The sequence below is a fragment of the Brassica napus genome, chromosome A4, assembly GCF_020379485.1.
Source record: "Brassica napus cultivar Da-Ae chromosome A4, Da-Ae, whole genome shotgun sequence".
Classification (NCBI taxonomy): domain Eukaryota; kingdom Viridiplantae; phylum Streptophyta; class Magnoliopsida; order Brassicales; family Brassicaceae; genus Brassica; species Brassica napus.
In genome coordinates, this window is record NC_063437.1 from 10,821,453 (window position 1) to 10,848,625 (window position 27,173).

General features: G+C 35.4%; 6 protein-coding genes across 8 annotated transcripts; 3 read left to right on the top strand and 3 right to left on the bottom strand.

The window, feature by feature from the left end:
* Positions 1 to 138: 138 nt before the first annotated feature.
* Positions 139 to 3,699, top strand: LOC111215037 (transcription factor GLABRA 3-like). 2 transcript variants are annotated; one of them, XM_048777515.1, is made up of 8 exons: positions 139 to 203; positions 417 to 551; positions 946 to 1,227; positions 1,615 to 1,711; positions 1,802 to 1,873; positions 1,997 to 2,824; positions 2,903 to 3,319; positions 3,392 to 3,699. In XM_048777515.1, coding segments are annotated over exons 1-8 (1,905 nt in total). In that variant the 5' UTR covers positions 139 to 201; the 3' UTR covers positions 3,464 to 3,699. The 2 variants fall into 2 exon arrangements, with proteins under 2 accessions (XP_048633472.1, XP_048633473.1); XM_048777516.1 differs by lacking the exon at positions 139 to 203 and having other exon boundaries at positions 240 to 551.
* A 482-nt stretch (positions 3,700 to 4,181) lies between these two features.
* Positions 4,182 to 7,310, top strand: LOC125607945. The gene has a single exon (XM_048777518.1). It carries the CDS (start codon positions 5,822 to 5,824, stop codon positions 7,160 to 7,162), a length of 1,341 nt encoding a protein of 446 aa, XP_048633475.1. The 5' UTR covers positions 4,182 to 5,821; the 3' UTR covers positions 7,163 to 7,310.
* LOC106446258 (BTB/POZ domain-containing protein At5g41330-like) lies at positions 6,550 to 9,554 on the bottom strand. 2 transcript variants are annotated; one of them, XR_007339002.1, is made up of 3 exons: positions 8,087 to 9,554; positions 7,077 to 7,166; positions 6,550 to 6,925 (listed from the first exon to the last, which is right to left on the bottom strand). XR_007339002.1 is itself a non-coding variant. In XM_048777517.1 (2 exons), exon 1 carries the CDS (start codon positions 9,475 to 9,477, stop codon positions 8,107 to 8,109), a length of 1,371 nt encoding a protein of 456 aa, XP_048633474.1. In that variant the 5' UTR covers positions 9,478 to 9,554; the 3' UTR covers positions 7,534 to 7,926; positions 8,087 to 8,106. The 2 variants fall into 2 exon arrangements, 1 of the variants encoding a protein (XP_048633474.1); XM_048777517.1 differs by lacking the exons at positions 6,550 to 6,925; positions 7,077 to 7,166 and adding an exon at positions 7,534 to 7,926.
* A 169-nt stretch (positions 9,555 to 9,723) lies between these two features.
* LOC125607946 (ubiquitin-conjugating enzyme E2 4) lies at positions 9,724 to 11,689 on the bottom strand. Its single transcript, XM_048777520.1, has 6 exons — positions 11,438 to 11,689; positions 11,247 to 11,326; positions 10,931 to 11,045; positions 10,799 to 10,851; positions 10,575 to 10,703; positions 9,724 to 10,087 (listed from the first exon to the last, which is right to left on the bottom strand). Exons 1-6 carry the CDS (start codon positions 11,479 to 11,481, stop codon positions 9,948 to 9,950), a joined length of 561 nt encoding a protein of 186 aa, XP_048633477.1. The 5' UTR covers positions 11,482 to 11,689; the 3' UTR covers positions 9,724 to 9,947.
* A 645-nt stretch (positions 11,690 to 12,334) lies between these two features.
* Positions 12,335 to 14,549, bottom strand: LOC125574878 (probable E3 ubiquitin-protein ligase RHB1A). The gene is made up of 5 exons (XM_048777519.1): positions 14,368 to 14,549; positions 13,549 to 13,677; positions 12,954 to 13,389; positions 12,767 to 12,876; positions 12,335 to 12,681 (listed from the first exon to the last, which is right to left on the bottom strand). The coding sequence occupies exons 2-5, from the start codon at positions 13,615 to 13,617 to the stop codon at positions 12,652 to 12,654; spliced, it is 645 nt and encodes a 214-aa protein (XP_048633476.1). The 5' UTR covers positions 13,618 to 13,677; positions 14,368 to 14,549; the 3' UTR covers positions 12,335 to 12,651.
* A 3,727-nt stretch (positions 14,550 to 18,276) lies between these two features.
* Positions 18,277 to 23,177, top strand: LOC125607947 (general transcription and DNA repair factor IIH helicase subunit XPB1-like). The gene is made up of 17 exons (XM_048777521.1): positions 18,277 to 18,522; positions 18,609 to 18,652; positions 18,721 to 18,796; positions 18,872 to 19,040; positions 19,142 to 19,364; positions 19,467 to 19,520; positions 19,731 to 19,871; positions 19,962 to 20,042; positions 20,142 to 20,229; positions 20,393 to 20,730; positions 20,821 to 21,090; positions 21,266 to 21,429; positions 21,508 to 21,580; positions 21,687 to 21,800; positions 21,899 to 21,979; positions 22,061 to 22,204; positions 22,787 to 23,177. The coding sequence occupies exons 1-17, from the start codon at positions 18,513 to 18,515 to the stop codon at positions 23,018 to 23,020; spliced, it is 2,304 nt and encodes a 767-aa protein (XP_048633478.1). The 5' UTR covers positions 18,277 to 18,512; the 3' UTR covers positions 23,021 to 23,177.
* Positions 23,178 to 27,173: the final 3,996 nt, after the last annotated feature.

A 27,173-nucleotide genomic window follows, 5' to 3' on the forward strand; every position in this document is an offset into this window, starting at 1 on the left:
AAACAACTTAAAAATTATTTATTTAATAAGAATTAAATTCAAGAAAATTTTATCAAAAGGATCAACAAAAAAATACCCGCGCTTTCAAAGCGCGGATCAAAATCTAGTTTATAATATTAAAAAAAAGTAAGTAAAGTGATATAAAAACACAAACACTTCTGTGTTTATTTGTCTTTTGCCGGCGGAAACCGAAACCATTTCATGTAAGTGACAAACTCGAAAACCTTGTAATCCAATATGTTTCATCTCTAATACTTCATAAAATCATGTAAAGCTTGTTAGGCTTTTTCTTGTTTTTTTCTCTTATTTTTGGCTATAAATTAACAAATTATCGTATTTTGTCTAAATCAGGACAAAAACACTCTTTGTTTTCTTCTCCCTCTTATGTATCATATTTTGTTTCACCGGTGATGTAGGGATGAAGAAACAATGGTTACGGGACAAAACAGAACATCTGTTCCTGAGAATCTGAAAAAACAGCTTGCAGTTTCAATTCGAAGTATTCAATGGAGTTATGCGATCTTTTGGTCTGTCTCTGCTTCTCAGCCTGGGTAAGTTTCATACATAGTCCTTGAAACTAATCAGTTTTGTTAGCTTTTAACTGTGAATTTTCATTGCTTAAGCTTGTTGTAGGAAGCTAGAAGTGCTTTTGGTTCTATCATGAATATCACCAAAAAATTTGAGAGTTAAAATCTTACGAAAAGATTACTGATTTAACTCGAAAAGTCATATTAACAACGTTATGGGTTTTACTTCAAATCTTTTTTTTTGTTAAGTGGTTTTACTTCAAATCTTGTTTTTCGTCTTCTAAGTTTCATTAGTGATGTTCTTCAACTCAAGAAGACAAAGTTTCTTAGTTTTATTTTCTTCTTCTTCTTGAAGTTCTTGATTTTTTCCAAATAAAATGTTTCCCTGATTCGATTGAATTTTGTGTTAAAACCAAAGAGTGTTAGAATGGGGAGATGGATATTATAACGGAGATATCAAAACGAGGAAGACGATTCAAGCTTCGGAGATCAAAGCTGATCAGCTTGGTTTAAGGAGGAGCGAGCAGCTTAGAGAGCTTTTTGAGTCTCTCTCCATCGCTGAATCTTCTTCCACTGGAACCGCCGTGGGATCTCAGGTCAGTAGACGAGCTTCCGCCGCTGCACTCTCGCCGGAAGATCTCGCCGACACGGAGTGGTACTACTTGGTTTGTATGTCTTTCGTCTTCAAAATCGGTGAAGGGTAATTCCGTCTTCCCCAAAATCAACATTGACATTTATTATTTGGTGCGTCATGTCCAGTTCAGATTGATCTTTTTGCCAGTTTCATATAAAAAGACAAAATACGCTTTTATTACATGTAGGGTCTGGACATTAGATTATGTTATCTCGCTCGGGCAAGATGTGGTCTGAATCTGAAATAGAATAAGATTTCCATTTTAGTTTGGTTTAGTGTAAGTTAAAAATAATTATGGTTTGAATTCGTTGTAGTTTAATAATATATATATATATATATAATTAATTAAATATATTTTTATATAAATATATATATATATATTTTACTTCAACTATCATAGAACCGTTTGGTAAAACATAGTCTCATTTCACATTAATTTTTTTTTTTTTACAGAATGCCTGGACGGACGTTTGCAAACGGTGAACCGATATGGCTATGCAATGCTGGTACTGCTGATAGTAAAGTTTTTAGCCGTTCTCTCCTCGCTAAAGTAAGTTATAGTATTGTAGTTGCTATCTAACTCTTTATTTTTTGCGATTCAAAACGCTAAAGTCGATCGTTTATCCTTTTGTGCGTTTAGAGCGCTTCCGTTAATACAGTAATTTGCTTCCCGTTTCTTGGAGGAGTCGTTGAGATCGGTACCACAGAACACGTACGTAAGCCACGTTTCAGAATAGTTATACCGATTAATTAATGCTAATACAATATGTAAAGTTTATCTGATTGTTAATAAAAATAGTGTAAGAATATTCTTGTTTGTGTTTTCATTTCATAGATTGCAGAGGATATGAACGTAATACAATGCGTGAAGAAATCATTCCTCGAAGCTCCTGATCCAAACGCTTCAATATTACAACCAATATCATCAGATTATCACATAGACAACGTCCTCGATCCGCAACACATCCTAGGAGACGAAATCTATGCTCCTATGTTTGGCACTCGGCCTTTTCAAGCAACTTCCCCGACCAGAACCACCAACGGTTTCGATCCCGAACACGATCAACTAGCGGAAGATCATGATTCGTTCATGGCCGAAGGAATCAACTCTCAAGTACAAAGTTGGCAGCACATGGACGATGAGCTCAGTAACTGCGTACACCAATCGCTAAATTCCAGCGATTGCGTCTCTCAGACGTTTGCTGAAGCAGGGGCTAGACGAGTTTCTTGCGGCGCAAGAAAGGGTAGGATTCAAAGGTTAGGGCATTTCCAAGAGCAACAGAAAAATGTGAAGATGCTATCTTTTGATCCAAGAAACGATGATGTTCATTACCAAAGTGTGATATCCACAATTTTTAAGACCAGCCACCAGCTAATCCTCGGACCACAGTTCCGAAACTGCGATAAGCGGTCAAGCTTCACAAGGTGGAAGAAACCATCACCATCATCATCTGGAACCGCATCAATCGTAGCACCATCACAAGGAATGTTGAAGAAGATTATTTTCGAGGTTCCACGAGTGCACCAGAAAGAGAAGCTGATGCTGGATTCACCAGTGGCTGGGGATGAAACCGCGAACCACGCGGTTTCAGAGAAGAAACGGCGGGAGAAACTGAATGAACGGTTCTTGATCTTGAGATCAATCATTCCTTCAGTCAATAAGGTATATATAACTTAAATTTCAAAATTGTATATCCATATTATATAATGAGTTTTAACTTATTTTTGGTTATTTCAATAGAGCGATAAAGTATCAATTCTTGATGATACAATTGAGTATCTTCAAGAACTAGAGAGACGGGTTCAAGAACTAGAATCATGCAGAGAATCAACCGATACAGAAACTCGTGGGACAATAGCAGCGAAGAGGAAGAAACCTTATGATGCAGGCGAAAGAACATCAGCTAATTGCACAAACAATGAAATCGGCTACGTGAAAAGAACCCATGTCGGAGAAGCCGAACCAGCAGAAACCGGTTTAACCGATAATTTAAGGATCAGGTCGTTTGGAAACGAGGTGGTAATTGAGCTGAGATGTGTTTGGAGAGAAGGCGTTTTGCTTGAGATAATGGATGTGATTAGTAATCTCCACTTGGATTCGCATTCGGTACAATCCTCGACCGGAGACGGTTTACTCTGCTTAACCGTCAGTTGCAAGGTACAATTTGTAACCTTCTTACTTAAACCTGGATTTTGTTAATGTTGACATATTGTGAAATGTTGGTTTCAGCACAAGGGCTCAAAAATTGCCACACCAGGAATGATCAAAGAGGCACTTCAAAAGGTTGCATGGATATGTTGAAGACATTTTAGCTTAAAAGTATTAGCAAAATATTTTCCCGCTTAGGTTTTTGTAATCTTTGGCATTCTTCTAGTTTTAGGAATTCATGTAAACCCCAAAAAAAAGACAAATATTTTATTTCTTCTTTTTGTTGCTGGTTTACGTAGGCGAAGAACTAAAAAGGGAACTTGAAATTTTCTTTGAAGGTAGATTGTTTTAAGAATATTTGTTTTGCTCTAATAACACGATGGAAATCATCTTGTGACTCTCTATTGGCTCACACCTAGAGATGTCAAGGTAGACCACAACCCGCGGATTATGTCCAAGTAGTCCACTAGCGAAGCGGGTCTGGACATACATATACAAACCGCAACTTGTGGTGGGCTGACCCGCACGACCAAAATAAAAGTGAACCTGCTGCGGGTTGGGTATTTGGACGCGGGTTGGACCGCTTAACATTTCTAATACCAAGAATTTGGATGGAATTTAAAGATTATGACTAACTTGAGACACATATATTTTCTTAAATATAATATTATCTATAACAAAAAAAAAGTTTAAGCCATTTAAAATACAAATGAAGAAAAAAAAAAGAAAAACAAGCATGAATAAAACATTTAGAAAAATTGCATTTCATATTTTTATAACATATAGAAGTGAATCTTGTAAATCAACCAGCTCAACATTTTAATTTTCATTTGCTTTGTATCAGCTGATACAGTAGGCTTATGTTTTTTTTTTTTGGCTTTTGTATCTCAATTCATTATATATTAATGAATTGCTTATTCTCAACTTTGTTATTTTTGAACATAAGTGTTAGATGATAATTAAAAACGAACATATTATATGTAAATAATTAAACTGATAAGAGTACTGTAAATTATATTTTGTTTATATTCTCTCGTTTTTCTACAATTCTTTTACAGTTTTTTGGTATGAATGTTTTTCAATCTAATACACTAATGTATATCATTTACAAAAAAAAATGATTTTTTTTATAAGCCACATTCATTTTAAAATGGTATTCATGGCATAGAACTATATAACATATTCTTTTTTTTTTCTTTTTTTGTCAGCAACTATATAACATATTTAAAAATGACATTTATAACAAAATAACATATTTTAAACCCGCGGATTGGCTCGCAAAACCGCTTAGCTAGACAGGTCGGGCTTGGACATATATATATAAACCGCAATCTGCAGTGGACCAACCCAGTCCATAGAATAATTGAATCCACTGCGGGTTGGGTTACTTGGACCCGGGTTGACCCGTCTGACATCTCTACTCACACCAATAAACCTGAAAATAGAATTAATTATAGATTAAAAACTCTATGTTGGTGGAAGTTCCTTAGTCCAGTGGTTTATTAAGTGTTCATTAATGCTTCTACATCCGAAGGTCTGGAGTTCAAACCCCCAGAAAACGCAAATTATGCATATTATGGAGAAAAATGATTACAAGAAGTCTTCAGCATGGCGCATGGCGTATTATCGAACATGGATCTCATAGGGCGGCTCGGAGTGACACAGTCAGACGTGTATTCTCATCTGGTGGTAGAATTGTCGGCTGTAAAATCGTCTATGTAATATTTTTTAAGCGTATTATCGAACATGAATCTCATAGGGCGGCTCGGAGTGATACAGTCAGACGTGTATTCTCATCTGGTGGTAGAATTGTCGGCTATAAAATTGTCTATGTAATATTTTTTAGCGTTGTAATAACATAATTAATCAGACGTTAAAAAAAAACTCTACGTTTGGGAAATTAAAATCATCTTGCAAGTTGCAAGTTATGACCAAAATCATTGACTAGTCACTGCACAGCACAGCATATATTCAATGTACCAATTCTTATGGAAATATATATTCTCTCAGATAAAAACATAATATCTTTCCTTTTCAACTGCGAAACCGAAACACTTGAATTCAAAGACATTAATTCTGTATATACACAATGATGACCAGTGAAAAGATAATATATTAGAGAGAATGGTGAAGTTGATTAGGACTTTGCCCTGAAACATCCTTCTCTCCGGTATGAAATTAAAAAACTCAATTTACTTTGTTTATATATCTCTTAACATTTGCTTAGTTCTTGAAAATACTGCTTACAATAGTTTGGTTTTCAAGTAGAGTGAGATTCATCGAGATTAGGAATCGATTTTCTGCTATAAATGTATTATTTCTTTAGATGCTTGCAAAGACGAAAAAAACTGCGTTTGATATATTAGTCTCGGTGTTCATCTTGTTTTCGTGAAGTTTTCTTTTACTCTTATGCATATATGATCCTTTTCGATACACTACAACATACTGGTGTGTTATTTTTGTCTTGCAGTTGATATCTGTAAGATTTGAGACAAAGTGAATCTTATAAGAATGGGAGATGAGCCAAGGTTTAGTGAGAAATGGGATTTCAGAAGGCAGGAGAACAACTTTGATGATGATTCTTCAAGCGACGATCCGGATTCATATTCAACTCACGAACCGATTATTCATAACACAGATCCTGTTCTTGACTCTAATCATCTAGACAATGGAACAAAAACAGTGTCTACGGAGCAACCAGTGAAAACCCGGAAGAGAAGGAGCAAGAAAGATGAGAGTAAACCTGAGAAAGCTAAACAAGTAAGGAAAAGGAAACCGAAAACTGTTTGTGCAGAGGAGAATACGAAGAAAAAGGAAACGGTAATGGAGACGGATGAAGTTGGAATGTTTATGAAGACGTTGCTTGATGATCTTACAGCTTCGAGAGAGAGCTTAATGAATTGGATGAACACTGAATTGAATGGATCATCGGATCAACATGTGTCTCGACCACCTCCGAAGAAAAGAGCGGTTGCTGCCGGACCAGTGAAGAAGAGGAGGACAAAGACGAAAGGACAAGAGGAGAAGGAGAGTGAAAAACAGAGGAAACAGGGCGAGATATGTCAGGAGATGATCAAAACTAAAGAGAAGGGTTCAGAGGTTGTGCAGAACGGTGGAGATCAAGCTCAACAACTTGATTATGATGTTGGAACGTTGGATATGTTTCTCAGGAGCGGTCTTGAACAAGGACAACAAGGTATTGTTGAGCAAACTGAGATCGAGAATGCGACAACCATGAATGAGAAGAAGAGTGTTGTTTTGGCCATTGAAGCTCCAAAGCTAAGACAGAGACAAAAGAAAGCCAGCACCATCAAAAACAGATCCGAAACAAAGAAAGATGATAACTTTGCGATACCCTATGTGCCACAGCTGTCTTCATCGCCAACGTTGCAGAGCTTTCCGGTAGGTTCTTCGTTGTTTCCTTCGTCAAGCCAAGGGGTTACTTCTTTAGCAAGTAACCACAACTTCCAACCGATGCAACCACCAGTAGTACCTCAGTTCTCTGATCTTTATGAATTTCAGACAGGATTCACAGGAGGACAAGGATATGACAAGAGTTCTCCGTTTCACAACAATGGTTACTTTTCTGGTTTTCCGGCAGCTTCCCAACCTAATCTGATGGCACAAGTGAATCATACGACTTATTCACAGCAGAGAGACAACAATAATATGTTGGGAGGACTGCAGATGAATCCTATGACTTATTCACAGCAGAGAGATAACAATAATATGTTTGGAGAACTGCAAATGGCTATTGGAGCAATACCATATTCCGGTAGCAGATTTCCTGAATCCGAAGCCGGTAACGGTAATTACAGCCTCTCCGATTACAGAACTAGCTCAGGTAGATGAACATCTTTTCCAAAGGCAAGAGCAACAATTATTATCTACCGGTAGAGATGGACCTCGGTGACTGACTTGTGTTCAAAGACGCAACAAAAATGGGACTTGAAGTGTAAACTGTTGTTCACAGGATTTCTAATTCTTTCAAGTCTCATTGTCCCTAACAAATTTAAAATTTTCTGTTTCCTGTTTTCTTTTGGTTGGCAACAAATCATCAGTCTAAGCTTCTCTCTAATATATACATAGAGTTTTACAAACCTTATCAATCAAAATTCCATCTACTTCTCAGACACGAAAACCAAAAATGATTCTCTCTAAGAGTAACTCGATAATAAATTCTTTGGCCACATAAGACTGACGACGACCCTCAACCAGAACACTAAACACTCAAAACAATCATCCATTCACTTAAAACAATCAAAACCTCAGACCCTTGGAGCCTAAAAGGTGGTTAAGCACTCTATGTCTTAGAACCACGTCCAAACGATCTGACGCCTGAGATACAACATTATATGAAACATGTTTTTTCATAGGCCACAACAGTAAGCTCTTAAACTTGGCTTCAAATCAAGCTTCTAATATAAGCCAAAGCTACTATTAATCAATACTTTCCCATCACCCAAGCGACTCCTAGCAAATCTTTATTCTTAGACCAAGAAAGGCCTATGTTTCACTTGAACCATTCCTCCTGTGGACAAGCTTCCCAAGTTTTTCCCTCCTCCACACCTTCTGTTCTAAAGTTTAAGTTAGAGATTCTCCCTACACTTAGCAGCCAGGAAGTAAAAGATTATCTAATTATGTTCTCTGCCAGCCTCTTTACTTAAAAGTCAAATAGATCATCCACCAACAGATTAATTTTTATAAATATATTCTTAATCCATCGTACACTCTCATACCACCATCAAACAACCATAGATCAATTCATACTCTTACCCCCTTGATACCGAGGAACATTACATCGATACTCCACGACTCGGACTCTGCCAAACCTCGATAGACTGTTGATCCTTCCGGGTCACAAACATCCTGCTCCCTCCAAACGCCAATCCAGTAATCTTGTTTTCTCCTGAACCCGCCGCGAACGAGTTCTTCCTAAAAACCCTCTCTTCCAATACATCCCTCCTCGCATTCCCTACCAACCCCGTAATCACTTCAGACCAAAGCTCAATCCCACTCCCTTTACTACAAAACACATGGTTCCCATAGCTCTCTATCTTACACCCAGCTCCTTTCCTCTCATTCAAGCCTCTCTTCTTCTCTTCCCCAAGACAAACCCATGGCCGATCCTTACCTCCTAAACTCCTCAAATCCGTGTAGAAAACCTCCCCTGAAGCCACACCCACCTTGAAAACGGCTGAGAGATTCTCCGAAACAGCGACATCAGAGAAACAATCTTCCCTCTCCTTAATCTCACAAACCATACTCCTCGACCTAACGTCCCAAAACCGCACGTGACCACTCACGCCAGACGGACTAGCGTGAGAGCCAGAGACCATCAACAAGTTACAGCTCTGAACCCATCTCAACTTATTCGAGGGGATCGCAGAATCATTTCCAGCGCCGTAGACGTCGCAACGATCGAGCTCTAAGAGAGGTAACAAGGTGGAGAGATCGTACACCATAATCGAATTCGAGTTCCTTCTGCTAGATTCAAAGCTAGCGAACAGAAACTCGGAGGAAGAGCCTATTGCTTGAACCGTCGAGCTAGACACGTTCTCCCAGTTCAGCGTCGTCCGTACGTTTCCGCCGTTTTGGAGATCGATGATCTGCAACCCTGGGAAGTCGGTGGCTCCGGCGGCTAAAACTCCCGGAGAGATCTCTAGAAGCGAATCCACGGCGGAGAAGCTAGTCAGCACCGTCGATTTCCGCCGTAACGACCAGTCGAAGGTTGTGATTTTGCTTCCGTGCGCCACGTGGAGGCCTCCTCCGGCGTTGCTCGTCGGCGCGATCGTCGACGGAGAGTCTCGGCCGTTTAATTGGAGGATGCGGGATTTGCGGAGATCGAAGGCCTCGAACTGGGACGGATTCGAGAGGGAGTCGATGAGGAAGGGCTCGATTCCGTAGTATCTTGACTCTACGATGAGATCTCGGACGTCGAAGGAGTTTGATCTCGCGGGGAGGTTTCCGGTGCGGAGGATGTAGAGAAGGACGGAGAACAGAGCGGGATCTCGATCGAGGAAACGAGTAGTTGACTCAGTGGCGAGTTGGGAGAGGAGAGAATCGGTTCCGGCTAAGGTTAAGGTTTGCTTCGTCGTCTGGAAGATCCGGCCTCCGACGTTGATGGAGACAACGTTCGGTTCATGAGCGGTGGCCGGAATATTCATCGGAGCAAATCACAAAACCTTCTGTTTCTTTATGGAGAGAGAGAGAGAAGAGTTATTGAAGTTGAACTTTCTACTAAGGTCAACGGTCAAGATAAGACTATCGAACCAATAAACGGTATAAACCGGTATGACCCGGTTATCTGAAACCTTGAAGATTTACGGTACAATGTACGCAGAGTCCGGAACCGGTAATTCTTCAAAAAGGTAAACGGTTAAAATAAAGATTTATCGAACCAATGATCGGTCTAAACCGGAATGACACGTTTATTTGAAATGGGAAAGATTTAACAATACGGTTCGGTCTAATAATGTACACAAACGTCCGGAACCGGTACATTTAAAGAGGCGAACAAACACAAAGGGAGAAACAGCAGACAGATTTCACAGTTCGGCAACTTATAAGCATAAATAGAAGAAATGCATGATCGGATACATATACATAGAAACCAAGTCGTCTACCAAATCCCGGTTTAAGGATCTGGGTTGCCTGCAATTGCAACATCATCATCATCTTCATTGTCATCAGAACCATATTCCTCTTCACTTAGCTCTTCATCGCTAGACTTATCTTCTGAACCTTCCCCTGGTTTTGCATACTTCTCACAGTATTCTGAAACCAAACATCACACCATCAAAATGACCTATCAAAGTCTGTACAATCATATTGTTATTCACCTCTTTAGTTAAATAGAACACAATGATTCTCAGAAACTTTTTATTCATCATGAACTTACTAACGAGTAAATCAAAGACGGGTTTATATAGTGTTTAATCAATCGTTCGAAGAATGTTGCATAAGCTGCGAGAGACTTACCAAAATTTCACTTCTCAATTTTTTTTTTTTTTTTGGTATAATGCAGTTGCTCAGGTCTCAAATTAACTAAGCAAAAGCTATAATCGATGAACTACGAAACACAAATGATTCAGAGCAACATTTAGCTTACGAATGGTAATCTCAAGAACGCACCACACGTTAACAACAAGTTCAAGATACTAACTAAAGGAAAACCTTCAAGAAACTTGACAAGTTGAAGTTTTCTTTTTTTCTCAGAATTTCGACTAAGCTCATAACACTACAAGAGTCTGATTGAATTTACCTTTAACTCGTAGTTCATAAGTAGGACGATCACGCATCATCAATGCAGCGGCTTCTCCATTCAAAGGATCAGATGGGTTTGGATACAAAAGAAGCTGAGGAAGAAATGTCTCAAACACATTCACAAGGTCTGCAAAAATAAAGAACAAATCCAAAAAAAAACCAAAAGTTAAAACCAAAGCTTCAAAACCACTGGAATTGAATCTTTTTGACTTTGGCACTTACCAAACATAGGACTCCAAGTCTGGTTGATCACATCTAAGCAAACAGAACCGGACCTGCACAACAAAAGAGAGACAAAAAGATGTAGAAAATTCCAATAATAAATAAATAATAATGGAAAAGAATGTAACTGACAGTTCATCAACGTTAGGGTGATAAATCTTGGTAATGAAACCAACAGAAGGAGATTTGTAAGGATAAGCATCTGGAAGCTCAACCCTTATCTTCCACACTCCTCCTTCATACAGACCTTTCACCAAAACCACACACAGATCAGAACAACAAAAGGAGATAATTGTTTGGTAAAACTTATCAAAACCACACACAGATCAGAACAACAAGATACGGTAATCTTAGAAATCATGGATGATTTGCAAAACCCTACCATCAATCATAAGCATCAACCAGTCTTTGATTAAGATATGAATAAAAAAAGAGAACCAAAACATACTGTCTTTGGGGCCATTGAATTCAACAAAGAACTCTTGCATGCCATCGTTGATAGTCTCCACTTTATAATCGCTCATCATCCTTGGAGACAAAGATCAAATCATTCAACCCCAAATCAAAATTAACTTTTTTGAAGCAAAACCCACAAATCAAAATAATCAAAAAAGGGGAAAAGTAGTATAAGAAAATTACAGCTTCATCATATCCATTTCTCTACGTTTGCTCGGCGAAGACATCTCTTCTTCTAGGTGTGTCTTTGTTCTTCCCGGATTGAGTGAAGATGATGAAAATAAGGTGTGAGAGAAAAAAACTGAAAAAGGATATATATTTTTATTTCTTTTTAAAAAAGTATTTTTTTCGCGAACGCCGATGATGAAGTGAAGCGAAGACCGTATCCTTTATATAAGATAGAGATCAGGACAACTTGTTCTGTCGGTAAAATGTTGTGTGTGATTCAGTTTCAGTGATACTAATTTTTTGCTTTTCAGTTTTACGTTCTCCCAAAGTAACTAGTATTAAAGTAGATGCAATATTTCATTAATGTTTCAGATCCATTTTTAATTAGAACTTTACATATTCACGAAATTATATACTTCACAGATTCTCATAAATTAATCATACTATAAATAATACTAAAGAAAATTGACATAATTTATCATGACTACATAGACATTTTTTTTCTTATTCTTGCCGAAGTAGACGTTTTTTTGGGATAAGTACGTGTACGAGAACTATGCTGGCTACTGTCAGATCTTATTTTCAATAATCCAACCACATCGAGTAGTTTTATTGACTTTCTGTAACATTTAAGCAAATCTATTACATTAAACAAGTTGAGACAATTATATATACGCCAAAATACGCTAAGGTTTTCGGGAATGTAAATCCGCTAAGATTTTCAAAACACACACACTACAAGTATTTTATCATATTACAATACGGTAAAAACTAAGTAAATAAGCACTAAACTGATCCCTAACCGTAATAACCCAATTCCATTTTGATTACTATATTTTTTAAACCCATGAAAAGAAACAGAATCAAACCCATTTGAAACCACAACTTAAACACTACCAAAGAGAGAACCTATACAAAAATCAAACTAGAACATATACAATAACAAGAGCTTCGGTGTTTTTTTTTTGTTTATTCACAGAGGCGAATCTTAAAGCATAATAAACCCCTAAATACTTATCTTTAATAGTCTTTGTAGATGACTTCAAACGTCTGTACAAGCACAGATATATATCAACACTAATGTGTAATTTGCAACTTGTGAATCAAGAACGTTACTGTTGTGTATTTTCTTACCATCTTTCTTTTCTTTTCTTTATGTTTCTTAGTTTTGTTTTTTTGGGGATTCAGAGCCGAAACGAGTCTTCTAAGCTGTGGGTACTTGCAGGTTGCTAGTCGAGGGGAGAGTCAAACACCATTTCCTGCAAAAACAAACGGGTCCTCACTAAGACACAGCCCGGGAAGTAGATCGAAAATGTCGGAGCAGACACAGCACCAAAGACATACCTTGTTGCAGACGGGGCAAGTTTCACTTCTCTCCATCCATTCTAGAATGCACGCCAGGTGAAAATGGTGCTCACATTTGGCTAGAAGTTTCGGGTTATCCATATCATATTCTGAATCAATAACAAAGACACGATATATAAACCATTCACATTCATATAAAGGCTTTGAGAAGGTAAAAAGACATTACCTTCCAAACAAATGGGGCAATCCTCCTCTTCCTCGATTGGTACAAAGACGTCTTTTGATGGCTTCTTGGGGTCTATATCTTCAGTAGATTCAAGATCAATCTCCGTCTGTAGTTTGCTTTCTGTTTCTTTACACGGGCATGTAGTAGCTGGAACCCCGAGAGTGATACCATCGACTGTTTCTTGAGCCGACTCAGTATTAGCGGTTTCAACTGAAACCTCTCTTATATCAACACACGCAGCCTCTTCACCGTTTTCTGGATTTTGAGGAACGCGTATAGCCACATCGAAAGGAATAGGGAGTGGTGGTGGTATGTAAGCATCAGGAGATGAAGTCTCTAAGTTTGTGTCAACTACAACAACACCAGAGGAGATTGCAGAGGAAGTTCTGTTAAGAGCGGTAGATAAAGGAACACGCTCTTCTGTTGCTCTCGGGTACTGCAGAGAGAGACAAGACAAAAACCTGTTATTAACAAACAACTCTATCTTGTGATAAGAAAATCAATTCCCATATGAATAGAGTGATTATTTGCAGAGTATCTTCACAAGAACACATAAATAATAAAAGAGGGAAGTAGGAAGAAGAATAAGACTAACGTAATAGTAGGGAGGTCCATTATCAAGATCAGCTCTTCTTGAAGAAGAACAACAGCAGCAACCTCCCATTTCTCTTCTTCTTTTCTTTATCACAATTCCAAAAACCGAAGAAGCTTCATCTATGCTAACCTACAAGGAGTGTAAAAGGACAGAAAACAAATTAGATTCTGATGAAATGATCCGCCAGAAACTGAAACAAGCTATGTTGTTTTTAATATCAGTTTCAGCTGTCTACACAGGTTTACAATGGTAGCAACGATAACGACATTTACACCTCTATAAAACCACAACAAGCGAGCAAAACACTATCATCACACAAATAAAAGAGTCCAAAACTACAAAAAAAAAAAAAAAGTAATCCAATTACAAGAACATGGAGTCAATGATTCGAGATTAAGCCTAATGTGCATCTCCTGAATCAGGAGAATGCTAATTTTGCAATTCATTTAGCACCATCAATTCAACACACAAGTAGAGCGAATTTAATACTAAACCCCAAAGCCAAAGAAACGACAAACCCTACTCAAACTCAGCTCATACAAGAACGAAAATAACCAACGAAGAGCTTCTTCGAGAGAGGTAGCTACGACGTTTCACAACCCCCCAAGCTCCGTAAAACCCTAAACCGAAACCTTATCAAAATCATCAATCAACACCAGAATTTCAGAACCTAGCCAGAGCAAAAACGGATCTAAACAGTCAAAACCCACACGAAATCAACTTCTAAGACGATATATAGAGAGATTCAACAAAGAGTGAAAAAAAATTGAATAATCAGTAGCAAGCAAGATCAAAGAGGATACGGGAGGGACCGATCACCTTTCTCGAGATTGAATCGGGAAGAGGAAGTTCAAAATCTCAAAACCAAAGAGAGAGAGAGAGTTTTCACTTTTTCTCTCGGGAGATTGAAACCTTTCTTTTTCGTCCCCTCTCTGCTTTTGCGCTGCTGTGTTGTTTATCGTGCGCTCTATCAAACTGACTTTCCTTCGCAAAAATACAACACTCGCCTCTTATTAAAATATTCATTTATTCATTCCCTACTTTTTAAACTGATATATTTTTGGGCAATTCACTCGAATAATCTTTTAATTTTTTGTCACAAAAATAACCTAAAAAATATAAAATGACTTAGACAAAAAAAATAAATATAAAATGATCAAAATAGTATCTTTTATTTTAGAATTTATGATATTCTTTTTTTTTTTAATTTTGAAATATCATCCCAAAACCCTCATCCTTTAACCCTAAACTCTAAACCATTAATCCTAAACTCCACTACTTAACTCTAAGGAGGTGTTAGTGGGATATGGATTTGTAGTGATTGTTAAAATTCTCAAATTCTATTGTTATTGGTTGGTGGATTTTAAGATTCTTATTAAAATCTAGTGTTATTGGTTTGATGATTGTCTAATGACTTACAAACTCTCTTGTTATTCAAAAAGTTTGGTTTTTAATGATTCTAAATTTCCATCAAATCTAGAGTTATTGGGAATTGAATTCTAGATAATTTTACTCATAAGACAAAACTTCAAAAATCTTGCATATTTCCTCTACATTCTTAAAATCCTTGAATTAGAACATTTTCATAAACTTTTAAAATATGAAATACTCTTTATAACTTTTTACAAATTTAACAAATCTCTTGACTTTTAGAATCAATCAACTCTATAAAAATTCTACTCCCACTAACCCCCCCTAAGCTCTAAGATCTAGATTAATTAATTATAGGCATATAAGTGTATATTTACTTCTTTAGTGAAACATTTTGATCTTTAGGGTTTATTTTTGTGACAAAATTTTTTTAACGCTATTTTAGAAATTTTTCTATATTTTTATATACTCACCAAATGTATTTTTATTTACATCTTACTAATTATTATTGTTCATAATAAACATGCTACAACATAAAATTTATAATATGATTGTTTATGCCCAAAAAAAGAAATTTTAAATCATAATCATATAATTAAAACTAAAATTAGGTTAAAAGAATGGGCTCTTCAATAGTAAGACAAGACACATATAAACTATTTTGGAGGTGACCAAACTAATGTTTCTCTCTTTTAATGAAAATTTTAGACCATATCCAATGTTTTCTTCTATTTTTTCAATAATAAAACTGAGTTTAACTCTAATAGAACTCTATTTTAGTATGGAAAATAGAATGATAACCAAAAATAAACAACTATTAGTGTGGAAAATAGAATGATTCATGAGTTCAACCTTATTAGCAAAACAACTATAGAGGGTGGTCCAATACCCTGATTCGTTGGTGGCTAGGGTACTGAGGGGGAGATATTACAGAAAGAGTTCGCCTTTAAGAGCAATAGTAGTACATAGTCCTTCGTATGTGTGGACTAGTATCTCAGCAGTGAGAAAGCTCTTATTATTGGGTATCATATAGAAGACACACTCAGGATATGAGGTCAAGGTCTGGGAGGACCCTTGGATCCCTACAACACCAGCTAGACCGGCTAGGCTCTTAGCTTCAGTCTTGCATCCGAACATGAGAGTTAGCGACTTTATCAATCAGGAAACGAAAGAATGGGATGTTGGATTGCTGGAGAGTTACGTGGTCGCTGAAGACATACCTCTCATAAGAAGTTTAGTCATAAGCTCTACTCATAGACGTGACATTTTCTGTTGGAATGATCCGAAGAATGGTCTGTACACGGTTAAATCAGGATACTGGGTAACTCGTAATTTATTGCGATGTGAGGAGGAGAAAGAGATTTTAGAACTCTGTATAACCAAGCTCCAAGCATTTGCTTGGAAGATAAAAGCTCCACAGAAAATTCACCATCTTATATAGCAATTGATAACATGTCATGTGGCAGTAACAAAAAAACTTGATAAGACGTAATATGAAGTGCGATAACTACTGTCCAAGATGTGGTGAACCAGAAGAATCTGTTACTCATGCGATATTTGAGTGTCCGCCTGCTTTACAAGTTTGGGCTCTATCTTCAACGCCAACGAGTTCAGATATTTTCACTGTCTCGAGTATCTATGCTAATATGGATTACCTCTTCTGGAGGAAGAACATTATTGTCGGGCCAGACTTAGATAGGGATTCATATCCCTGTATAATCTGGTATATTTAGAAGGCTAGGAACGATAAACTTTTTAGGGGCATAGACAGAGACCCTATGGAGCTTGTGCACTATGCAGAGAGTGAGTGTCAAGCCTGGTTTAATGCAAATGCGATGATTCCACTGACTGTACATGAGCATAGTAGTGACCAATCTCAAGTTATAAGCTTGAGTAATATTTGTCTAATAAATGGATCATAGACATCTACATCACAGTTCAGCGGGAGTGGATGAGCTTGGATAGACAGTTTGGGGAATGCTCAACTTATGGGGAAACAGAATTATATACGACGAGAGTTTCCTCTGCACACTGAAGTAGAAGCATTAAGATGGGCGATAGAGAGCATGCTACAATACTCGACACGTCAGAGCTTCGGAACATACTGCAAAGATCTCATCGCAATGATTAAAGAACCACAAGCTTGGTCTAGTTTTGCAACATAATTAGAGAGGATTGAGACTTTGCAGATATGCTTTCCGGAATTCAAGATTAGCCATGTTCCACGAGTACAAAATCGGACCTGGGACTTCCTAGCTAGGACGACAAGATCTTTCCATATAGACCTTTTGGTCGTTCTATTCCGTCTGGTTACCCACACCATCTCAAACTTGAGTAATAGAATAATCTATCGATGTCAAAAAAAAAAAAAAAAAATAACTTATTATATATATATATAGAGTAAATTCATTTTTTACTCAATTATAAAGTAGAAAATAGAGTATCACTAAAATATTTGTACTCTAAACTCTATTTTAGTGTGAAAAATAAAATAAGGTCTTGTCCTAATCATCTTTCATCAGATTACTATCATATGCTCAATTCAAGACCTGCATATGTTGGTCACAAATTAAGAATGTCTCTTTGTTTTGGTGAAAATTCAATTAAATGTATTATATACATCTTAAAACACTATTATCGATTCATCTGCTTTCTACAGTTGTATCAGAATATGCTTCTGACTCAGCTTATAACTCTACAACACATGAGGATTTTATAAAAAAGATGGACTTGTCAAATCAGCTACTGGAATTCCATCCTGAATAAAACTATAGATGAAGATGAGGAAGCTCACAAAAAAATTGAAAAGGATGCTTGGATTGCAGTTCAAAGTAGGATGACATCATCACCTACATTCAAAGGTGGATGACTCAGATGTGGGTGCAAAGGAAAAAAAAATCTGCGTGGACTGATGATGATGAGGAAAAGAAAGAAAGGAAAGGCTTTGTCTGAAATTTCCAAATGAGTGAATGGAAACCAGTTTCAAATGTATTCCATGTTGGGAAGAGAATCAGCTAGGAGGTGTGGAATTATCTGAAGAATGCTTATAAAGAAACCTCAAATATGAAGAGATCAAAACTCAGTAAAGTTTATAACACGGTTTGAGACGAGAAATATAGTCAAGGAGGTCAAAAGATAGTCAAACAACAAAGTATCGTTTATGTACCATCTGGCAATGTATAGTAATAGTATCAATTCTTTCACACAGTTTCAAATTAATGTTGTAGATGTTGTTAAAAAAAAAGAAGGTTCATTCCGTTATACAAAATGGTAGGTGGCCCAATAAGGTAATAGAAAGGCCCATAGTAAAGCCATATTTGATCCGTTATTTTAACCTTTTTCTTTTATAAAAGCTAAGAGCCTGTCTCCTCCGCTTAACCATCTCTTCGTCGTTCACTCGTTCTCATCAAAACCAGTTACCGACTCCTCGTTTCGAACAGAAACCGACCCGAATCCAAATCAGAATCTTCTCCGTCGTTCCGGCTCGATTCGACGTATACCTTACAACGGTATTCCACGCCGCCGTGGTCTCCTCTTCGTAACTTGATTGACAAAAAAAGCTATATATAATTCTCTGAATCTATTCAATTAAGATGGGAAACGGTAATCATCTGATTTTATTTTGGGTGGTTTCTGGAATTATCCGTCAGAAAAATATATAAATGCGAACAATTGTTTTGATTGTTCAGGTGAAAGAGGAAGATCTAGCAAGAAGATGAAGTACGGTGGCAAGGTTCGTTCTTCCCCCTTGGAATCAATTTTAATTAGCCTCTTTCTAAATGTTAATTCACTGTATGTCAGGATGATCATAAGATGAAGAACACCCAAAATGAAGAATACTATCTCGGTGATGATGCTGATGAAGATTCTCGTGATGGTAAAACTTTACTAAGCTTCTAAATATTTGGAAGAGAACGAAAAGACATTATTAATGGTTTCTTTCTTTTTGCAGGTGAAGGAGAGAAGATGAATACTGATTTTAGCAAGTTGGAGTTGAAGCCAGATCATGGCAACAGACCCTTGTGGGCTTGTGCTGATGGAAGGATTTTCTTGGAAACTTTCTCTCCTCTCTACAAGCAAGCTTATGACTTCCTTATCGCCATTGCTGAGCCCGTTTGCAGGTCCTCATTTACTCATTTATGACTTTTTGTTATGCATGATTCAAAGGTTTAGTGATGTCATGAGTGGTCTTTATTGGGTTGATCTTGTTTTGTTATTGCAGGCCAGAGTCGATGCACGAATATAATTTAACACCTCACTCTCTGTATGCTGCTGTTTCCGTCGGTCTTGAGACGGAAACCATCATATCCGTTTTGAATAAGCTGTCTAAGACTAAGCTGCCCAAGGATATGATTGATTTCATCAATGCTTCTACTGCCAACTACGGGAAAGTGAAGCTGGTTTTGAAAAAGAATCGGTATTTTATTGAATCCCCTTTCCCTGAGGTAAGTTCACAAGCCTTACCCTCTTTTCTCTGGTCTTGTTTTATTTGGATATTGGTCTCGTGTCTCTGTTGCTAATTCTTTTCTTTAAAAACGTTGATTCAGGTGCTGAAAAAGCTTGGCAATGATGTTGTTATAAGCAAAGCTAGATTTTACGAGGTACGTTGAACTCTTCCATTTATTATATCTTTTGTCATCATTCCCGGATTCTCTCAGGTTCTTGGTTTCGGTGTGTTTATTCTTAAGTTCTTTGGAACTCTGTGTCCAGTTGCTACATAAGACTTGATTAACCTTCTTCTTCTTATGGGATTCTTATACCATTGTGCTATCCACTATATGTCGAACTAACTTAGACTAATTTTTTGATAGCCATACGGCGGTGATGGATTCACAGTCGGCAAAACAAGCGGTGAACTTGAAGCAGGACATGGGGAGTTGTTGAATGCAGCAGAGTTGGCAGCTGCTGCAGAAGAGAAAGAAACTCACTCGTTTGAGATAGACCCTGCACTGGTAAATTTCCTGAATATGTGTCTGAAATGGCGTCTTAATGAGTTTCGTAATGTTAGTGATCTTTACTTAGCTGTCATTGTTCATGTGTAGGTGGAGACTGTAAAGCAGCGTTGCTTGCCAAGTGAACTGAATTACCCTATGTTAGAGGAATATGACTTCAGGAACGACAACGTGAGTTAAAAAAATACACTTGAGGCCTATTTTTTCTTAACATATGATATGCACTACATGTTCATGATTTCTGAATAACTTGATGATGGTGTCTATCAGGTTAATCCTGATCTTGACATGGAACTGAAGCCCCATGCTCAGCCCAGGCCGTACCAAGAAAAAAGTCTGAGCAAAATGTTTGGGAACGGTATTACTGTCTTCATCTCTTTTGTTTACATACCGCATTTGCTTAACTTGATGGGATATTTATATTTGTATGTTCCCGTGGGCTTGTCATACGTTGACTGATCTAGCATCATGGTGAACTTCTTGTGAAAGAATGTGACTGATCTAGAATCTTGATTTTGCAGGAAGAGCAAGATCTGGGATTATAGTGTTGCCTTGTGGTGCTGGTAAATCTCTAGTTGGAGTTTCTGCAGCGGCTCGTATAAAAAAGAGTTGTTTGTGTTTGGCTACGAATGCTGTCTCGGTGGACCAGTGGGCCTTCCAGTTCAAACTGTGGTCTACTATAAGAGACGACCAAATATGCCGTTTCACTTCTGATAGTAAAGAACGATTTCGTGGAAATGCTGGTGTTGTTGTGACAACTTATAATATGGTTGCCTTTGGTGGTAAACGATCTGAGGAATCAGAGAAGATCATAGAAGAAATGAGGAACAGAGAGTGGGGGTTGTTACTCATGGACGAGGTAATCAAATAGTTTTCATTGTGATTTTCTCTTTGCGGAAAAGTTATGTGTTAAGCTCATGAATGCACTCAAGAATTATGTTTTTTGTAGGTGCATGTTGTTCCGGCCCAGATGTTTAGGAAAGTCATCAGTATCACAAAATCTCACTGCAAGCTAGGACTTACAGCCACTCTTGTGAGAGAAGACGAAAAGATTACAGATTTGAACTTCCTTATTGGCCCGAAACTATATGAAGCCAATTGGCTAGATTTAGTTAAAGGAGGCTTTATTGCAAATGTTCAGTGTGCTGAAGTATGGTGTCCTATGACCAAAGAATTTTTTGCAGAATATCTGAAGAAAGAGAACTCCAAGAAAAAACAGGTTCATGAATATAAGCTTGTTCTCATTTTATAATCCATTAAGTTTATGTAGTCTGGAGGATTAGAAATTTAGAATATAGTAAACATTCATATGATAGGCTCTTTTAGTGTGTAGAAGTAAACCACTTCAGTTGGTCTGACACGTACATATATATCTTGTCTTCTAATATCTGCAGGCACTTTATGTAATGAACCCTAACAAGTTCAGAGCCTGTGAGTTTCTTATACGTTTCCATGAACAACAACGTGGGGATAAAATCATTGTCTTTGCAGACAATCTTTTTGCACTTACAGAGTATGCAATGAAACTCCGCAAACCGATGATTTATGGTGCAACCAGGTTCGTTAAAGAACTTATATTGAAAACACACTTTTGCGTGATTCATTCAATTAATAAACGCTTGTTTTTTATCTGTAGCCATATCGAACGAACCAAAATTCTAGAGGCGTTTAAAACCAGTAAAGACGTGAACACCGTCTTCTTGTCAAAGGTATATTAGCATTTTTACATTTCCCTTAAATTGAAATTATAGATATCTGTTTATGTTCACAGAGGAACTGACCAATAATGGATCGGTTTCTTTTTTTTGACTTCAGGTTGGTGATAACTCTATAGATATTCCTGAAGCTAATGTGATCATCCAGATTTCGTCACATGCTGGTTCTAGACGTCAAGAGGCTCAGCGTCTGGGTCGTATTCTTAGGGCCAAGGTTTGATCTCTGATATTCTTTTGCTCATCACGTTGTCTCTCCTAGTTCCTTCTTGGTTAGTTGAATCCAAGATAATTAGTTTCTAATATCATAAACAGGGTAAAATTGAAGATAGAATGGCTGGTGGAAAAGAAGAGTACAATGCATTCTTCTACTCACTTGTTTCTACAGATACGCAGGTATAAGGACAGACAAAAGTCGCTAGTGTAGTTTGATTTCTTATGATCTCCTGAACGCTAAACCCAAAAAAATTTTGGCAGGAAATGTATTATTCAACGAAAAGACAGCAGTTCTTGATCGACCAAGGTTACAGCTTTAAAGTTATAACAAGTCTTCCACCTGCTGATGCCGGTTCGAGCTTAAGCTACCACAGTCAAGAAGAACAGTTATCCCTTCTCGCCAAGGTTTGTTCCCTTGTTAGTTGTTATTCTTAAGCAATTTAAAGTCTTTTTATGATTTACTTTTTTTTTGAAACTATCTTTTTCACATCAATGTTTTTAAACCGGACAGAAAAGCTTTTAGGTCATGGACTCATGGGTCATTACTGTTTGACCGGATTTAAACCTTTTTCATTGAATTTTATTATAAAATAAATGTTTAAACTAAATCTACATGTTTTTTATTTATTTTACTAAAGATTTTACGAAGTTTTAATTATTAAGGTTTTCAATAAAAAATAATCTTCAAACAAATAAATACAAACCGAGAAAACAAACATAAAATCAATATTTTAACTTAAGTTTTTTTTGTTACTGAATTACAAAAATTCAGAAGAACAAATCAAATATAGTGAGAAGGGTAAAAGTTTTTATCTGTGACAGCGTCCATTTTCTTAATTTCTATTATATTGGTTTAATACAGAAAATAGCTAATAGAATTTTTTTCGGTAGTGGATTACAAACAACCCCTGTATATTTATTCACTAACTCAGATATGTTTTTGGTTTAACTTGGTTCAACCGAAATTAAAAACACTGATCCACACAGGTGTTGAATGCTGGAGACGACTTGGTTGGTTTAGAGCAACTGGAAGAAGACACAGACGGAATGGCCCTGCAAGCGGCGAGACGGAGGAAGGGACTGATGAGTGAAATGTCGGGTGCAAAAGGATTTGTGTACCAGGAATTCAACTCTGGCCGTCACAAATCTTCTGGTCAACAATCCAGGAAGCCTAAAGACCCTACAAAACGACACCAACTCTTCAAGAAACGTTTCGTGTAACACACAAGGTAAACCAAGAAAAGGTTTCATAGCCCTCTTCTTCGCTGGCGTTTAGTTTGTTTTTGAGTTGTCATAAGCAATTGTAACTTTTTGGAGAATTTCTCTTCAGAACTTACTTTGTACTTAATTATATGTAGTGGATTTTCTTTTTGTGGCAGTTGGTTTTTTTCCTTTTTTAAAGTAGAAGTGTTACTGACAAACAAAAAGGTAAAGTGTTAACAGTGAAACAAGAAAGACATTATCATGAAACTTGGAGCACAGAAGCTAAAATGGACAAGTAATCAAAAGATGCATCTTAAAAATATTTTATAAATTATTCTTTTATTTCAAAGTTAGCATAGCATAATTATTTTATTTCAGAATTCCAAAGTAGCAAAAACTATGGTAAAACAAAGAGAAATGAAAAAAGTCATGAGGAAAGACTCCATCTTGATCGTCTCCTCTATTTCACCATAATTAAAAATATACACATCAAACTCTTAAAACGCATCAGGCCACCGGCGGTGACTGCGGTTTGAGCGGTGCGGGCCAAGCGGTTCAACTGCGGTACAGTTTTAACAGTTATAAAAACATATAGATATATGGTATATATAAAGATTTTTGTTACTGTTAACTGCGGTGCAGGGCGGAGCGGTTGTAAACATTCGAAGCCAAAGATTGTATATTTTGGGTGTACAAGCTCAATTTTGTAAATTAGAAAAATATTCAAAAAAAACGGGTTTGTATAGCATGAATAACAACAAAGTTTTTTTTTAATAAAAAGTTCAAAAACTTTATTGTTGATATCAAAGATTGTGTATTTTGGGTGTTCTATATATTTGGCACTAGGTGTTTTGCCCGCACATGCAGGCATAATCATCTTACGAATACTTATTATTTTATGTCTTATTAATCCAAAAATTGGTATTATAAAACTCTAATTGGTGAATATGTTGAAGGAAAAAAATTTTGGTGAATTCTTCGTTCTTCAAAAATTTATACCAGTTATGTTGAAATTTTAGTTAAATTATTGAAATGTAGATCCCACTTTTTTCTTCTAAATTCCCATGGAGGAATGAATTTATAAGAAAAAAATTCCCTATGCAATTTTGATAATGAACAAATTGAACAAAAATTCATATTTTTTTTATTTTTCCAATTCCTCAAATGAAATTTATTTTTATTTTGTTTATTTTTTTCATTCTTCTAATGATCACCAACTGAAGCTATAATGTTTCACGGATTAAACTTAAACTGGTTTAAAGTAAAAAAAAAAATTTGTTTTGAACTCAGTCACAAGTTAAGTTATTATTTATGATTTTAAATAGTTAAGTCAAACATCAAATTATTTATATATGTAAAAAAAACGTTCATCAAACTATGTACTTATTATTGTGTTAAAAGTTTTAAAACACTCATATATTAGAAATAGTTTAGAAAATATCTTTATATAAATATTTTTGTTTGACTAATATTTAATTATAAATTGTTTTATATCTTAGTTTTTAACTTTATAATAAAAATATTGTTTTCAGATAGCAACACAATATATATATATATAAGAATTCTTTTAAATTTTAAATATATTTTCATAATTTTATTATATTAGTTTATAATTAATTATTTAATATAACATATAAATTTAATTTTATTAAAATAAAATGCGTCTTTTATTATATATAAAATTCATTACGTGTTTTGTGAAAATTAATAAATACTCAGTTAAAAGATAATAATAAATAAATGACTTATATAAAAGCTTAAAACCTAATAAAATATGACAAATAAGAAAATACAAATTTAAATATAGCATATAGATTTAAATATTATTAAATCAAAATTCGTTTTTAATTATATATAAAATTCATTACAAATATTGTTTTTAAATTAATAAATTAGTGATTCAGCTAAAAATTATTAATAAATCAATGACTATGCTAAAACCTAATAAAAACATGACAAATAAGCAAAACTGACTAAAAGCATGGAAAACATGACAAATAAGAAAAATGAAAATAATTATATATTTTCATTAATAAATTACATATTTTATAGTTATATTATTTAAATTAATAAATTATGGACTCAGCTAAAAACTATTAATAAATTAATAACTCAGTTTAAACTTAATTAAAACATGACAAATAAGCAAAATTACCTAAAATCATGAGAATCATGACAAAAATTATTAATAAATCAATGACTAAGCTAAAACCTAATAAAAATATGACAAATAAACAAAACTGACTAAAAGCATGGAAAACATGACAAATAAGAAAAATTAAATTAATTATATATTTAGTTACATATTTTATAATTATATTATTTAAATTAATAAATTATAGACTCAGCTAAAAACTATTAATAAATTAATGACTCAGTTTAAACTTAATTAAAACATGCCAAATAAGCAAAATTACCTAAAATTATGGGAATCATGACAAATAAGCTAAATCACTTCATAAATAATAGTATAGAAAACGGCATCTAGAGGTGAAATGTGAAAAAAGAGTTCAAGAAAACTGCATAATTTGCAAGACTCGATAATCAGCTCACAAGGCACAACCATAACAATATGTATTCAGTAAAAAACATACAATTAGTTTATTGTTTACTTTGTGGGTGAAAACAAGAAAAAATGTTGTATACACACATTTTTATAAAATAGGAATATAAGTTTTTGTTTAAATTAGCCAGTATTCTATAAATTTGAAACGATGACCAAGAAATAGAAAGTAACTTTTGAAATGTATGTGCATATATATACATTTGAGGCTCGTCTGCATTCGTGGAAGAAGTTGGTAAGATACTCTTCAAGCTCACACAACGACAAAAATATAATAGTTTATAAGATAAAACGAATATATATTAAGGTTATTCCCACGCTGGAGGAATATTATTTTCTTATTTATTTTTCAATTTCTATTTTATATGTACACGATACCATCTTTGTATTTTTATTAACTAAACCTATAAAAGTCCATGTAGGTAGTAGCACTTTGACCGCTTTTTCAATGACATTTATTAAATTTCTGCATACATTAAGTTCTCACTGGTTGATATTCTCTATATCTATTTCTTTCTAGGATAAAAAAGTATTTCACAAAATTTTAAAATGTCAACCACCCATTGGTTGCAGATAATTAATTATTATGAAAAGAGAAAAAGAAGCCATCACCAAGAAGGTAAGTTGAATTAATCATGAAACTTAATTTTGTATAAAAAGTTGACAATTGTTCTCTCACTATGCTTCTCAATTGAAAAGCCAAACACAAGAAGAAAAGTACACATAACTATTTCCTTTTATGCATGTATACTGATGATATATATAGTACATGTTAGTATGTTACTGATCTTCGATACATTACACTATACTCCCTTTTGAAAAGAAAATATTAAAAATGTGCAGCATTTGAGTTAAAAGTAGACATCATATATAGTTCTATAGTTTACTCACTAGTAAATTGTACTATAAGAGATTTTTGGTATTTTATCGACAGAAAATCGATGTTCGTAAATTATGCAATTTACATTTTAGTTATTTTGTGTCACCCTTTGGCCTTTACTCTAGTCAAGTGGAGCATAACAAAGAGAACAAATAAAGAATTTTCCGTAAAGAAGGACCAGATTGAAGCTCAAATCATCATCACTTCCTTTAAGATCACAATTCACAGAAATTTATGAGATTCTTCCTTTTCTTCTATATACTGTATACTTTACTGATAAACAGTGTTTTTGTCCATTTCTAATTTTGGTTTTAAGTTGTTTATCGAGTCATAGTATATGTTTTGGAATCTTTTAGTCTTTTACAGAATATCTCTAGGTATTAGGTTGATTTAAAATAGAATGTGTCGAATTAGATGCAAATGAGCATTAAAAAATATAGAACTGTGCATATACGTCAGAAATTTAGCAACATATGAGGAACTTTGCACCAATAGATGCCTTTCAAATTTGGACACATGATAGATAATTGAGTTAGCTTTTCAATGCAATCAGTTTTAGGTCGATCATCGGTTAGATGAATTGTTATGTGTGTTTTATTGAAGATTGGTTTGTCTGTCGGTTTAATACGAGTAAAATAAATTTTTTGATTTTCCATATTTTCAGTTTAGTTTAATCCATAATTCGATCCTAGCGTGAATTAGACTTATATCTCTTACTTTCATCCATT